The following is a 15,595-nucleotide window of genomic DNA, read 5'->3' as shown; positions in this document are numbered from 1 at the left end:
ATGTAATAAATAGAATGGAAATGAAATCCCACCAGGCAAACTTGATTTCATCTTATAGGGCAATATAAGTTAATCCACTTAACACCTGGATAGGAGGTGGCTCTTGTGAACACAGAATAGCTAATATAATATTGTCTTGATTTTTAATGTTGTGGTTTATTGTTTCTTCTCTGAACTTTACTGTAACATTTCATCCACATGAGTAGGAGCAGTATTGAGTGCATAGATACATATCACTTATATATCTTTTGGAGCCTAAACAGCTTTGTAACTGGGAGAAGAACTGGAGACCACTGGATGGAGAGAAGGAATTGACTCTTGGGTAGCAGTAATAAACAGAGAGGACTGGGATACTTATCTTAGCCTAAGCATTATCTGAAATGTCAGCCCTAGACACAATGGCCTACTTTTATCTCTACTTTGAGTTCAGATATGAAATGCAATCTTCTTTTGCAAATTATTTAGATTACAATAGTTTCTCTCTGCCCCAGTGGGGGCTGTTGCCCTTTTCTCTATGCAGTGCTAACAACACTGCACTTGTTGACCTGAAGGAAGGCCCGTCATCCCATATGTGCTGTACTAGCTGCAGAGCCTTGGTGGTTTAAATGTTAATTACTTCTACTTATAATTATATCTTGAGTGTGTGCAGTATTTTTTTCTTTTTCTGGGAAGCAGGCATAAAATAAATGTGATTACATTCAAGACAGTCATATTATTACACAACCTGCTTCTTTAGGTACTTAAACTACAGCATAAACAGAATTGGTTCACCACCCAGAAGTTGTGGGTGGTGACACATGTGGATTTCTTGCAATGATTTGGTAGGCAGGGGGCTGATCTCAGTATCAGGAGGGAAGAACACTTGTGATAATTTTTGGTTACAGCACCCTTTTACCTGTGAGTAGCTGACAGCTCCTTCTGCTCTTTTCACATACTATGTTAAGAAACAGCAACTTCTCCACTATTTTGGCTGACTAGGATTCAGGCTCAAGCATAACGATTTGATGCTTAACTCCTGAGCTTTGCTGGGAATCTTCACTACCCGAGGCAAACCCAACAGTGAAGGTCAGATAGGTCATAGGTGCTAAATGCTGCTTCTCTGTAGAGGAGGAGGTCTTTGCCCATAAACTGACTCTGTAAGTTACATTTTCTTGGCTTCTCAGTTGTATTTCTGATTCAAGAATTTACATCATTTCATGAGCTGAATTTCGTAGATAAGGCAAAAAAGTATATATATATGTATATATATATATTTCCTGCCAGCTTTACCGTGCCTGGTTTAAATCATCCTTCTGGGGTATATTTGCAGCAGGCTTTCAAAAAGCAAGAAGTTATGGCTGCCCAGGAAAATGGGTGGCTTTACAATATCTCAAATCCTCTGATTTTCTGCAAGAGCTGTTGGAGCGGAGATGCTGTTAGGCCATAGACAGGTTAACATCTATGGAGACAGCAGGTGTTTTTCACTGTTTGAGGAGTAGCCATCCAAAGGCAGACAGTTGCAAGTAGGAGCTCAGGTCAGAAGGGGAATTGAATCCTCTGCCATCTTTTTAGTGGTGGCTTCATTTGCATTTGCCCCCACATACATATATGTGCTGTAAAATCTGCTTATTTCAGGGCAACTACAGTGGTTGTTTTAATTCTTTTTATCTAGGTTCTCTATAAAAACAAAAACAAACAAAAACACCCCAGACCCAGAGGTTTTCTATGGCTCTTCGTTGAAGCGTTTTCCTCTATGATCTCTATTACAGCATAATATTTATTTCAAGTGCTCTGTTATTTGTTGGAGTTCCAGTCCTTTTGAAAAATGTGTATTCATGTTTTGTTGTTGTTCTATTTTTTAAAATCATTTGTTATTATGAATGAGTGCTCCAAACCTTCCCTTTCTGTGGAGGCTGGCTGAAATAAGAGAAGAACGCGGATCAGTTATCTGTAAGAAAGCAACCTCTTTTAATATAATAGGCTCCATAATTTTGTTTCCTGAATTATGTTCTTCTCAAGCTTGGTTTTCCTATGGATTTAGCTGAAGTTGAAACTTGTAAATGACAGTCAGCCTAGAGCACTTAGATACTAAAGAAGAAGAGAGACTTGCAAGATGGCAGAGATTTGATGAAAGACTGCTGCTTTGGTAGTCATCTTAAGATCAGACAAAAAAGGGTGCTGATGCACTCTCTGGTTTGCTCTCAGGTATTGTGTTTTTTGATATGAATAACATATTGCTCTTTTTCTTGATCTAAGCATACTGAGGATAGAGGAACAATCGTGAATAAACTGCCTAAGAAACTGCATATCCAAACAAATTAGTTTTGTCTATTGTTTCCTCTCTCTCACTTTGTTTCTACCTTTAAAAAGAAAAACAAAAAGTACTTAATGGAAAGTTTAAATATGTATCCAGCACATAAATTTAGAATCATAGAATCACAAGGTTGGAAAGGACCTATAAGATCATCTAGTCCAACCATCTTCCCTTTACCATACCTACAGAAAACCCCTAAACCATATCTCCTAGCTCCCTATCCAGACACTAATGATGATGTTTTGCTATCTGAATTTTAAAAATGAAGTAGGCTAACATGAGAATACTACCATGGAAGGAACATATATCACTATAAAAATTATTTGGCAAAACAACAACAACACAAAACAAACAAACAAAAACAAGCTACCATCAAACAAGTATTTACACTCCATGTTTTGTGCAATACTTTGCCTATGTGATTTAAAGCTTATTTAAAGCAAGAGCACAGGTTACCAGTCCTTTGTATGTTTTCATTCCTGCCGTCAAAGACACCTTCAAATTACAGTTGCCCAAAGCACAGCTCTCTACTGTTCTTTCCACTTGAGAGTACATATATTCTTCACTTGCTGGCTGTGGACTGCTGTCTGTAGAAGGGTTGTGTTCTTGGTATGTAGCATTCAGCAAAGAGCATGTAGTCAACAGAATTATTTTGATTAAAAACATCAACTAAATGAGATATTGATTTAAAGGGTTTCATAATGAAGGCATAGCAAAACTCTTAGAATACATAGGAGTCCCTCAAAGGTGAGAGACAAGATGTACTAGGAATTTGTAACCAATTTTACATTGTTATAGCTGAAGTACTTAGATGATGCTCTGTATACAGCACAAGCTTTCTGTGTAAGCACAAAGCAGTGGCTGATAGGGTGTCAGTGCTTTAGACCTTGAGTGCTGGCCAACAGTGAGCCTGCCAGAAATGTTTGGGTCAGGGTTTGATGACTGAATTGACAACAGAACATATGCCAGAAGTGTTTCCACAGCACATCCTCATCTGCTTGACCAGCAGCTCACCAAAGGGGGGGTAATGGGTTGTGATGTCTGTCTAGGAGATGCATCTCATACTTTTGTGTGTGTCTTTAGCAGCACAGCACTTAATGGCACATCTGCTGTTCGCATCATCGTTGCACTTAGCTTTGAAAGATGTTTCATAGAACCATAGTATGGCTTGTGTTGGAAGTAACCTTAAAAATGGAGTGAGGAATGCCATCCACTAGATCAGGTTGCTCAAAGTCCCATCCAGCATGGCCTTGAATACATCCAGGGATGGGACATCCACAGCTTCTCTGGGCATCCTGTACCAGTGTTTCACAGCCCACTGAAGAATCTCCTGTTGTATTAGGCGAAATACGGGGATCTTATCGAGATGTGACGTGACAGGCCCTCCCCCATATTCTGGAAGAATCTTACTGATGTGTAATACAGTGGGAGTAGACGAAATGGACGTAGGTTATATAAGGTCGTGTATGCTTCAATAAATCGCCATTTTACCACCCTACCACCTTGGTGTCACTTGGTAATTGGTCTAACTACTGCTTCAGTTGGAGGCGAGAGATCGTAAAGCCATTAACGATCGTAAAGCCTTCAAATGGTGACCGACCGACGTGATCGACGTAATTAGGCATGATTTGGGACACTTGAAGCAAAGTAGTTGTCTGCGTTACGGCCGCAGGATCCCGTTGCGGTAGCGAATCCTTATCACGGAGTAGCGGAAGCCCAGGGTCGAAGAGGAGTGCGCATCACTCTTTGACAGGTGGGAGAGAGAGCTCTCGGAATCTCGGAACCCCCAGGTATCTTCGGGGAAGCGCCAGGGTACGGCCAGGAGACTTACGTTCAGCCGAGGCGACATGGAAGCCGTTATCAAGGTAATTCTTCACGCTTGTAAACTTCACTGTGGGAAACAGGCTCCTTCCAAAAGGGAGGTAACAGCAGTTCTCTTGCTGTTGGAGAAGGAAGGGCTTTTAACAACCCTGTCTGATTTATACAATCCTGGCAGATGGGATGAAATTACGGCCGCGTTATCTCAGAGGTCGCTGGCCACTCGGAAAGTGTCGGAATTCAAAGTATGGGGATTTATCCTAGAAGCGCTGAAAGCAGCGCGGGAGGAGAAGCTAGCGAACCAACATGCTAGAGAAATACTGGGTTTGGAAACGGGGGGAGGCCGCGAGGGGGGTCTTGTCTCTCCTGCAGATTCAGTGGAAGACAAGATGGCGCCGGCTACCCCGGCCACACCTGTTGCTTCACCTTCGGAGAAGAAGAGGGACATTCCAGAAGACCGCCCTGAACAGGATGACACCCTGCCTCCACCCCCCTATCCTGACTCCTTGTATCCTTCATTGGACGCTTACAGAGATGAAGGGAGGGGGAAGCCCCCTGAGGAATGTGGTGTTGCTTGCATACTTGATAAGAACAAGGACAAGGAGGGGGCGGGAGAGCCAAAGGGGGGAGGCGTGGTGGTGCCACCAGAGCTGAAAGGGGGAGGCGTGGTGCCACTGGTGAGAAGTGTAGGGGCGGGTGGTACTTCCTTGCTGTCGGGTCCGGCTTGTTGCTGTGTGTACGCCCAGAAAGGGATGGATCGTGCCGCCCCGTATGATAGTGAAAGTGAATGTGGGGGTGGTGATTCAATGTGGGACGCCCAAAGGCCCACCCAAGGGAGATGTGGCCCCATGGCACCCGTCCCGTGGAGCCCGCCCACTCTCACTGATTGGGCCCAAACAAGGGAGGACCTCTGGATAGCTGACCCGGAAATAACAGCTTTTCGTCTGCCGATAGTTGTGAAGCAGCATGGTCCGGCTTGGACCCCTCTGGATTCCAAGGCGATTACTCGCCTTGCAGAGTTAGTTAAGAACAAGGGCCTGCGTTCTCCGGTGACTATGTCAGCAGTTGAGGCTCTTATGGCCTCAAGACTCCTGCCGTATGATGTGGTCAGTCTCATGAGGGTGATTCTTGAGCCCGTGCAGTACACGTTGTGGTATGATGAATGGAATAGACTACTTCAGGCTGTTGTAGCTGAAGCAACTCGTGATAACAATCATCCGGCTAATGCACGTACAGGTCAAGGCCGTGTGGCTAGGGTTGAAAGAACTACTCTCTTGCGCCTTCAGGGACTAGCAGATGGTATGGTGGGGTCCCCGGAGGGTCAAGCAAGAGGGCTGAGAGCGGGGGAGTTAGCTGCGCTTACAAAGGCAGCCCTTCAGGCTCTGAGGACGGTGGCTAAGATTGTGGAGCCTGTGCTCCCGTGGTCTGACATCAAACAGGAGCCCTCTGAGTCGTTTTCTGATTTTGCAAATCGCTTGATTCATGCCATTGAAGGGTCTGACCTCCCCAGGGAGGTCCAGCCTTTGGTTGTGATAGATTGTCTCAAGCAAAAGTCTCTCCTGGACGTTCAGCAGATAATTAGGGCAGCACCTGGGACTCTGAACACCCCAGGGGAGATTATTAAATATGTGCTAGATCATCAGAAGAATACGCCCTCACATAATGACAGCTTGGCAACTGCCGTGCAGGGAATGGCTGCTTCAGTGCAAGGGATGGCTGCTTCGGTTAGCTCTGCAATCAGATCTGCAGTGATGATGGCAGCTCGCACCGGGGATGAGAAGGGAAAAGGTCCGTGTTTCAAGTGTGGGCAGCATGGTCATTTTAAAGCACAATGCCCTGAGAGAGCTGGGCAGAGTGGGTCACAGGGTCTGGGGGAGCCTTGTCAATTGTGTGGTTGGGCTGGACATGATGCACATCAGTGTCAAAAATATGAGGTTTCACCGCAGGGAAACTGGTACGGGAGGGTGCCAATGGCCCAGGTCTCCTTCCCACTCTTTTAAACTGGGCCAAGGGTGCAGACCTCATAGTGGCATTGATCATGGACCTCTTGATCAGCCGCCCAAGGAATCCTGAATCGACAGAGAGCAAAAGAAGAGCTTTCTTCTGGATACCGAAGAAATCCAAGAACTCGGAGAACTCAGAGAAACAACCCCTGCTGCCAACGAGAAACACCATATTGATGCTGCTATGTCTTTTGTCTTTATGTTGGTCGCCGGTGGGGGGTGTTCACTTGATCCAACAACCTGGGAATCTGTGGGTTACTTGGGCGAAACAAACAGGCAGGACAGATTTTTGTCTTAGCCTGCAATCAACTACCTCAGCATTTCAAACATGCTTAATTGGGATTCCTGTATGGGGAAACTCCTCTGAGTTACAGGGATACTTAAGACCATATAATTCCATCCAGGATCCATGCAGAAAATTCTGTGCATCAACAGCTATTAACATCACACTCAGAGGTTTAGGGAATAACACTGTAATCCTTGCCAGCAAAAGGACGGCATGTGTCATTTGCACACTGAATGTCACTCTCCCCTGGGACCCCCAAGAGCTGCAGATATTGGGATCACAACAGGCACCCAATGACACATGGGATAAAAAGGGAGGCTATTGGTGGTCTCCTAAATGTATTGGCTTTGCAAGACTTAACCACGAGAGGAGCCATTCAAATATTTTAGACCTTCTCACACCTCAAGGTCCTTATTGGAATGCACAGAAAAATAGGTCAGATCCATTCACTCTCATTTATCCACACAATACAGAGCAATTTACTTGGGGAGGGTCATATTGTGGCTTCCTTCCAAATATATCCACACCAAGGGGAAATAGCAGTTATTGTCCGCCTGAACATTGGGTGAGTAACCCTGGTATCATTAATGTGTCGAGGCCTGATGGCTCTCAACGGGGAATAGATTGCGATCTCAGCAGCGAGTATGCAAAAGGCTGCTGTTTTGAACCCAGGGCGAAAGGACAGGGATCAGAAAAATACATCTGGAACAACTCCACTGCGAAGGCACTGCCACCAGGTATATTCTTGATTTGTGGTGACCGTGCATGGCAAGGGATACCAGCAAATGCAGTGGGAGGGCCTTGTTATCTGGGATGGTTAACTATCTTGTCCCCACATGCCCTCGAGTGGGTGCGCTTGACCGGAAACATGACTAAATCTCAGAAGAAACAGAGCATTCATGCGCTGGCGTCGGACTGCGGTGACAAAGTTCGCCTTTGGGAACCAACAGCGTGGATCTTTTCATCTATTTTTACCCCAGGAGTTGCCGCAGCGCAAGCACTGAAAGAGATAGAAAGGTTCGTAAAACAGGCCAATATGACTTCTGCACTGCTGAGTGAACCACTCGTAGACATTGACAGTATTAGGCATGCTATGCTTCAAAACAGAGCAGCGATTGACTTCTTGCTTCTTGCACAGGGTCATGGTTGCAAAGACTTTGAAGGGATGTGTTGTTTTAACTTGAGTGATCATAGTGAGTCGTTGCACAAGAAGTTGGAGTGCTTGAAAGAACACACCAGGAGGATTGGCATCCAGGATGGGCCTTCTGGGAACTGGTTGGAGGGTTGGTTTGGTGGTATTGCACCATGGTTCAAGCAATTGCTTAAGGTAGTGCTGATAGGGCTTCTCATATTCCTCGCATTTATGGCTTGTGTGCCGTGTGTGTTTCAATGCTTGCTAGGTTGCTTGCAACATATGGCTGAAAAATGATTTATACACAAATAGAATATATACAGTTTATAGATTTAATACTTTTATAGGTTTATAAGGTTACAAGTTTATAGGTCTATAGGTTTATAGGTTTATATTGTTGCGTATTGTAACGGGTTAAGCTTTCTTAGCATGGGAAGGGGGAAATGTTGTATTAGGCGAAATACGGGGATCTTATCGAGATGTGACGTGACAGGCCCTCTCCCATATTCTGGAAGAATCTTACTGACGTGTAATACAGTGGGAGTAGACGAAATGGACGTAGGTTATATAAGGTCATGTATGCTTCAATAAATCGCCATTTTACCACCCTACCACCTTGGTGTCACTTGGTAATTGGTCTAACTACTGCTTCAGTTGGAGGCGAGAGATCGTAAAGCCATTAACGATCGCAAAGCCTTCAATCTCCTCTGAACATTTGTTTCAAATTGCTTCTTGTTTAGTTTAAAACCATTTTGGGATTGCCCCAACCTTGCACTTGGCTATGTTAAGCCTCAATGGGTTCTCGTGGACCTGTTTTTAAAGCCTTTCCTTCCACTGTATCAACTGTTCCACTCAGATTGGTGTCTGTAAGCTTGCTGAGAGTGCACTTGATCATACTGATAAATATGTTAAAGAGTATCAGTCTCAGTATAGATGCCATTCATGACTGGCCTCCACTTGGACAGAGACACTGACCACAAATTTCTGGTTGTGATCATACAGCCAATTCCTTATCCACCGAATTATCCACCCATATCTTTCTAAATCAGAGATAAGGAAGTTGTGTGAAGCCACATCAAAGACCTAACAGAAATTTATGTAGATGACATTGATTAGTCCTTCCTTATTGATTGAAGCAGTTGCTCAATCATAGAGAGCCACCAGACTGGCCAGATACTATCTGTTCTTGTGAAGCTGCGTTGACTGCTTTGGATCACTTTATTTTGCATGTGCCTTAATGTAGCTTACAGGAGGATCTGTTCTATGATCTTCCCGGGCACAGAGGTTAGACTCATTGATATGTAGCTCCCTGGATCTTCCTTTCTCTCTTCCTTAAAACTGGGAGTGATATTTCCTTTTTTCCACTCTACAGCCATAACTTTTCAAATACGATAGAGTGGTTTGACAGCTACATCAACCAGTTCCTTTGGGACGCTGGGATAAATGTCATTGGGCCCTACAGACTTGCTCTTGTTTAGTTTCAACAGGTGGCCTTGATCTGCTTTTTTCTTACAGCAGGAGGGATTTTGCACCCTTAACTCTCACCTAGAGATTCAGGGACTTGAAAAACGTACATACAAATGCTTAGGTATTTGCATAGGGCAGGCTGTGCTAAAGGAGTCGTGGTTAGGAGCGAAGTGAGAGCAGAGTAGATTACTGGGGCCAGGCAGTGGCATGCAAATTAGTGGCATGCTGCCCATACCTTCTTGTTGCTTAGATAATACAAGGTTTTCTCTTAACGTGTACAGTTATTGGCTGTGATCAAAAAGCAGCAAGGAGCCGGTGTTACAGACAGGACAACAATCCAAACCTGTGTATTTTAAAATTTAGAGGCATAACTTCTCATTTCCTTGTTTCACACAGGCTCCAAGTTAGGTGCAAATGAGAGTGAAAAGCATATCATCTTTTTCATGAGGTCAGGTTCGAAGAAATGTCCATGACATCAGAACTGTGGTACTTCAAAGGATAGGTTTAACGAATGCTTGCTGGGCTGCTCTTCATCTATGCGGTAGAGAGAGTACAATGATACTTATGGGCTTTTTAAATGATGAAAGGTGTGTTTGTGATTGAGCAGGTGCCAGCTGTTTAAAAGATGAAATGAAGGCACACTAACAAAACTGACTTTATTTTATTTTGTTTTATTTAAGAAAAAAGGAAAATTGAGATTTGAAGAGATTTCAGTTTTCTCTGCTCAACAATACTTCAGAGGTTGGTAAAAGGTTCAAGGTGACATAAGTACAGCAATGATTGAATCATAATCATTTTGCTTAATAAGCAGATAGCAGGTAATCACCAGACACGGATAGCAGCTTTATATTTATGCACTCTGCAGTGTCTACAGGAGTACAATGGGCAGTGAGTGTGTCAAAATCATTTTAGTGAGTCTGTAATTGTTTCAGAGGAAGTTTTCCCGCTATCTGCTCATCTTGGACTTGTCACTGTACAGAGGAAGTAATGTTGCTATTGAGATCTATTTGTGTCTGACTTTTGTCATGTAGAGCAGTTGTACATGACAATAGCTTTTGTTATGAAGGCGATGATTGAGACTTCCAGCATCAAACACAGGAGCTGATCAGCTGGAATTAGTAGGATGAATTGTATGGGAAATGATCTGGTGGCATTGCTGGATTGTACCTCCCCATGTTGCGACTGGCTCTGTCACATAAAAATTTTATGTATGCAGTTTGCAGAAGAATGCTGGTTATAAATATACATATATATTGGATTAGGATGAAGAGGATGACTTTTTTTTTTCTTAATACTAATCTGGAAGGAAACTGTCTCCATCAGAAAGTTACCTGCCAATTTCAGTATGTTTATGGCAAAGTATGGGGTAAAATCAATCCCTGAGCAGAAGGATGACGTTCGATTCTCTGTGGTATTGATGGCCATGGGGGGAAGAGTGTAACAATAAACTAGTTTGGCAGCAATCCTTTACTTCTCTGTCAGGACTGGAGAAGGGAATATGTAACTTCAAGCTAGATAACAACCGAGATAACACTTGAGTCTGTTGGAAAGTTAAATCAATAAATGTTTGTAACTCACTGAATAGCTCTGTGGGTATTTTGAGACCATTCTTTTGAGCAATAACTGTGGGAAGATTACTGTGCTGTGAATAATTTGGGGAATTATTTATCTAAGGGCTCCTGGTAGTAGCAACCCTTGGAAAAATGTGTTGCAGGATTTGTTTTGTGTTTTCTGGGAAGTGAAGCTTTTTATCAGTGGAACTTGACTTGCCTGCTTGGACAATTTATGGTGTAATAACTAAACTGTGGTCTTATGGCTCCCTTAGTGACTAATTTTACTCCCACAATGCTCTTTCCGTATTGAGTAGCCTTCCCAGTGTAGTAGTAGGTTACTGGAATAGTAACACAGGGATATTGTCTATGGCACCAGCAGAAGCTCTGTACATGCTGAGGCTAAAAGTTCATTTGGCACAGTAAGAGCAGGCAGCTCCAGAATAGCAGACTCAGTGGGAGGGCAATATAGTCCTGATAATTTCTTGAAGTGTGCTGGTGGAATCCAGCAAAGTTTGGGGACTTCTGGAACCTGAGGGAGTTAGTATTTGTTTAGAATAAAACCTTTCTCTAGTAATTTCCAGGGTTAATTTATTTTGCACAAATTTATTCAGTGCCCTTTTGAACCCAACTCTTCACATTCGTAGCATCCCAAGGCAGAGTACTGCCCTCTAATCACCTTTTGCACTTAAGGAACTGTAAATGTAGGGGGGGTGTTATTTTTGTTTATCTCCAAAATCATTAGTGCCATGTAAACACAGACCTTTTGTTCTCCTTAGGGGCTATCTTTATATTTGTAGCATTGTATTCAGGACAGATATTGACATGGAGCCTCCAAAAACGCATGGCAAGGTGGCAATATTATTTTGTAGTGCATGAAAGACTACAGTCATTCAAATCAGTCTTCCAGAGAACAGCTTTTTCATTTTGTCTTTGATCTGTTAGCATTTAGTTGGAAAGATATCACACATTCGCTGCCCTTTTGTAAGGATGAAAGCAAAGACTCGAGGTGTTTTCCTTTCTAGCTCTGAAATCTTCCTGGACTGAGTGAAAACACAGCTGTGTTGGTCATTGTGTAAAACCTTGTAATGAACCATAACATCTTTAAAACCATGTAAATTTATTGGTTTTTAGGTCTTGAGATATGCTACTAGTTGAAATCTCTAACTAGAAATACAGTGTTTCATGTAAAGAAGGAGAGCTCCATTTGACCCATAAGTAAAAACTGGTCTTAAGCTGCCTGTTAGCTCTCCTAGAGAGCAGGATAGGGGACTATCTGTCCAAGGATGAATTGGATTCTATCATCTCATTTTCCTTGCATTCTCTGTTGCTGCTTCTGAATTTTCCAAGATATATTTTCAAAGCAGAGCAGGACACTGAATAATTTGCATTATAATTGCCAACATTTCATTAGCATTATTTTCTTGAAGCTCACTCTTAACTGCAAATGTCTGTGAGCATAAACACTGTGCCAGTAGTGTTGGCTGCTATAAAAGTGAAATCCAGTACAGTCATGGTAAAACAATCCTACCCACCGCCAAGTAATATTTTGAAAGGCTTTTGTTTTATTGATTTTTAAAATATGAAGCCTCAGTGCCACTGTCTGCGACAGAATGTTTAAATAATGTAACAGCAGAAAAAGATAAACAACAGCCATGAAAACAGCAGTTGCCCAGCTGGAAAAATAAAAGCAATGTCTTGCCACTATACTTAGGGAAAAAGATCAACTTTTCCTCTCAAAAGAGGAAGGAGCTTGTGATTTTTATTTATTATTTATTCATTTTTAATAACATATATACATTATTCTAGGCAAAGGGAGAAACAAATCCCCAAATGGAGATGATTTAGTACAGACCATTCTCCTCATACACCTTTAGCTTTCCTAGCCAGTTGGTGGAAGTGACTGTCTTGCTCTGCTCTGCACTGAGAAGACCGTAGGTGCTTTTTGGGTAGCTGTGTGGAGCCAGGAGTTGGGTTCCTTATGGGTCCCTTCCAACTTGGGATATGCTAAGATTCTGTGATTCTATTTTCTGAAGGAGTGGTCTTGCTTTGCACTGTGTGGGTGACTGAAAGGAGTTCATCCCCTCTGGGTCTGTCTGAGACCTGGAGCTTACTAATGTCCAATGGCCAGTAGCACCAAATGTGCAGGTGCAGTCGTCTGACACTTGAGGGACAGACATGTTCAGCATTGGCACGCTGCGTGTGCCTCAGTGAGCAGCTCCCAGGCCGTGCCTGAGCTTGAATAGGCTGGAAAATATGGGGTGTTCCGACTGAGCATCCACAGGCTTGGCAGTGTCCAACATACAAGCAAACGCATCAGATTGTACATCAAGAAGAATTTGCATTCTATAAACGTTTTGTAAGCACAGACATTATTTATTTATTTATTCATTCTTTTACCCCCTAAAGTTAAAGCTGATAGATTCATCTGACAGCTTTGCCACAAGTACAGCTCCAGTGGATGTAAAGGATTGCTTGTATCAGCAAGAACCCCATGGTCTGGTAAGGATGGTGGCTAAGGGAAGTGGAAATGAAATAGAAAAGAGCACGTTGTGCTGAGTGCATTTTTAAAGCAGTTTGTCTTAATAATAATCTATGCACTCTACAGAAAAAATAATAGTGATATAGGAATTGAAAAACAAAATAACTGTAACAAAAAAGCAGATTTCCCTCCTCTGATCCTGAAAAACCCGAAAAAACTAAAGCCTCATAGAGTTAAACATTCAGTGAATATGTATATGCCAGCTGGATGTTATGGGCTTGAAAATACTGCTGCCTGCAAGGAAAAAAAACCTTCTCTGCCTAGCTGTAACTACAAAGAGTATGCCACTGTAAAGAAAATACTTGGGTAAATTCATAGCCTCCCATGGGGAAGAAGTGGCTTGCTGGCATGCCAGCTTGTTTCCCCAAGTCCACGTGCATTGATGATCCATGAACGCTCAAAATAAGTCTAATACCTTCATGTTCACTTGTGGATAGATAGACCACCAGACACCTTCTCTGTTAATCTTGTACCATCTCCCACTTGCATTTTCGCAACTGAGATCAGTGCAATAAACATACTGTTGTCTGAGGGCAGGAGACAGGGAGGGTGATGGTGTAAACTTCTTCTGGTGTCTTCAAATCCTTTTCTTGTGAGAGGTCTGTTCTTTCTGTAAAATCTGATCCTGCTTTGTGACATGTTTTCAGGAAAATGCTGTACTGAAGTGGGAAAGACTTGTTCCAATTCCACTAAAATAGCAAAAATTTTCCTGGTTATATACGTGAACTTTGAGCTGAACTGTTGATAAATGTTGGTCTGGAGCTGAGAGTGTTCAGATGTGTACAGTGTCAGAGTATATGATAAAATTTGCTGGCATCAGGTTATTCTATACTTGAAAGGAGCCTGAAGCTTTTTTCTTTCTCTTTTTCTTTTTTTCTTTTTTCTTTTTTTCTTTTTACAGTTCTTTTAGCTGCTTTTTTTTTTCTTTTTTTTTTTTTTTTTCAGCTATGCAAACAGTTTTGTGAACTTTGATAACAGTTCTCAGCGCATTAAAATATATTTGCTGTTGAAATGTTAAGTCAGACACCAACCTGAATATTTTTAAAGGTCACAGGCACTGAAGAAAAACACAGATTACATACACCTTTCTGAACTGTGGTGTTTTTTTTTAGTGTGGAATCCTGCAGTATATAGACAGTGTTGCAACTGAAATGCATAGGGCAAAGTCTAATTGTGTATTACAGGAATTAAAAAGCATGATGAGCTTTCCGTCTTCCTTTCATAGGCAATTGAAAAAAAATAAGTATCAAAATAATGGTAATGACCTTGTTTTAGGAGAAGCTCTCAAGGCATTTAGTAATCTAACTTTGCACTATTTTCTCCATCGCTGTGAGGTCTAGGAGCATCTCTAGGTAAGTGCCCCAGTGGCTTAAATTAAAACCAGGGTCCAGGAGCACAATTGTGCAACCAGGGCTGAATGCTGCAATGAATTCTCCAGCTCTGGCACTGCAGCTCTGCAAGGCTCTGAAGAAGTGCTCCAGCTGCTACAGCAATAAAGTGCAGCAGACATTACATGAGATATGCAGGCATCTCTGCAAAACTAAATTATTATATTGTACTGGGAAGATTCAGTTGTATCTGATTATTGTTAACGTGTTAAATCTCTTCTTAATTTGTTTCTTCGACCTGTCAGCAATATGTAAATTAAATATTTATGATATTGACAGTAGTTCTAAGCACTCATCTGTTTATAAAATTGTGAGCCAAAGGAATTGCACGGAGTTCAATGCTGACACTTCTGGATATACTGTATTCTTCTACTGCATGTTCATGATCAAGAATTAAACACCCATGAGGAAAAATTGATTCAGCAATAACATCAGAGGGATAATTGTTTTATGTTTTGCTACTCCAAGCAATAGATAATCTGAAAGAGGATCAGAATGTTATAAAGCTTGTGCTGGTGTCAGTTCTTAGAGGCACATGCAGGCATTCAGGGAACCAGCCTGGGGCATTGAAAAGCTCTTGCCTGTGCCTGTGGGAATCCAAATGTCCATTGAGGTTTTGGTACATAGATCCATCATCATCATCATCATATCAAAAATGCAGGAAGATTATTTGGTCTTGTATTTAATGATTGTTAGCTCCTAGCTTGTTAATTTGAAGATCAATCTATCCATCTAATCTCTGTGCCTTATATTAGAAGATTTTTTTTCCCTCTCTTCCTTGCTAATATTAAACACAGATGATGGTGGTGCAATTATTTCCTTCAAGGTAATTAATTCAGAACTTTCATAAAAAGTACTTATCAGCTGCAGTGGAAAAATCTAATGAGATCAAATATAAAATCTTTTCCCCACTAGTGGGGGAGAGGATTCATATTTTTGTTTGCTATGAAAAGATGAAAGAACTTCAAGTAGATTAGGATTTGAACTGCATTAATTTTATTTCCCACAAACATGGCAATAATATACAGTTATTTACTGTCAGCAGAGATCATAGTGTTGAGCTTCACTAAAGGAAGCTTAGATTGGACCTATTTTGCAAAATAGTATTTGTTCACA

The 15,595-nt window shown here is 42.1% G+C and overlaps 2 protein-coding genes across 2 annotated transcripts; both read left to right on the top strand.

Moving 5' to 3' along the window:
• Positions 1–2,502: 2,502 nt before the first annotated feature.
• LOC107310203 lies at positions 2,503–6,140 on the top strand. Its single transcript, XM_015855647.2, has one exon. It carries the CDS (start codon positions 4,141–4,143, stop codon positions 6,109–6,111), a length of 1,971 nt encoding a protein of 656 aa, XP_015711133.1. The 5' UTR covers positions 2,503–4,140; the 3' UTR covers positions 6,112–6,140.
• LOC107310204 lies at positions 6,028–8,143 on the top strand. The gene has a single exon (XM_015855648.2). It carries the CDS (start codon positions 6,150–6,152, stop codon positions 7,827–7,829), a length of 1,680 nt encoding a protein of 559 aa, XP_015711134.1. The 5' UTR covers positions 6,028–6,149; the 3' UTR covers positions 7,830–8,143.
• Positions 8,144–15,595: the final 7,452 nt, after the last annotated feature.

This window comes from Coturnix japonica, chromosome 2 (assembly GCF_001577835.2).
Source record: "Coturnix japonica isolate 7356 chromosome 2, Coturnix japonica 2.1, whole genome shotgun sequence".
Classification (NCBI taxonomy): Eukaryota; Metazoa; Chordata; class Aves; order Galliformes; family Phasianidae; genus Coturnix; species Coturnix japonica.
The sequence above is the reverse complement of the archived record's forward strand: the minus strand, read 5'-3'. Positions and strand labels throughout refer to the sequence as shown.

What these genes read in the sequence shown, in the direction of transcription:
- LOC107310204 (XM_015855648.2), top strand. Translation starts at nt 6,150, where the DNA reads ATGGACCTCTTGATCAGCCGCCCAAGGAATCCTGAATCGACAGAGAGC.
- LOC107310203 (XM_015855647.2), top strand. Translation starts at nt 4,141, where the DNA reads ATGGAAGCCGTTATCAAGGTAATTCTTCACGCTTGTAAACTTCACTGT.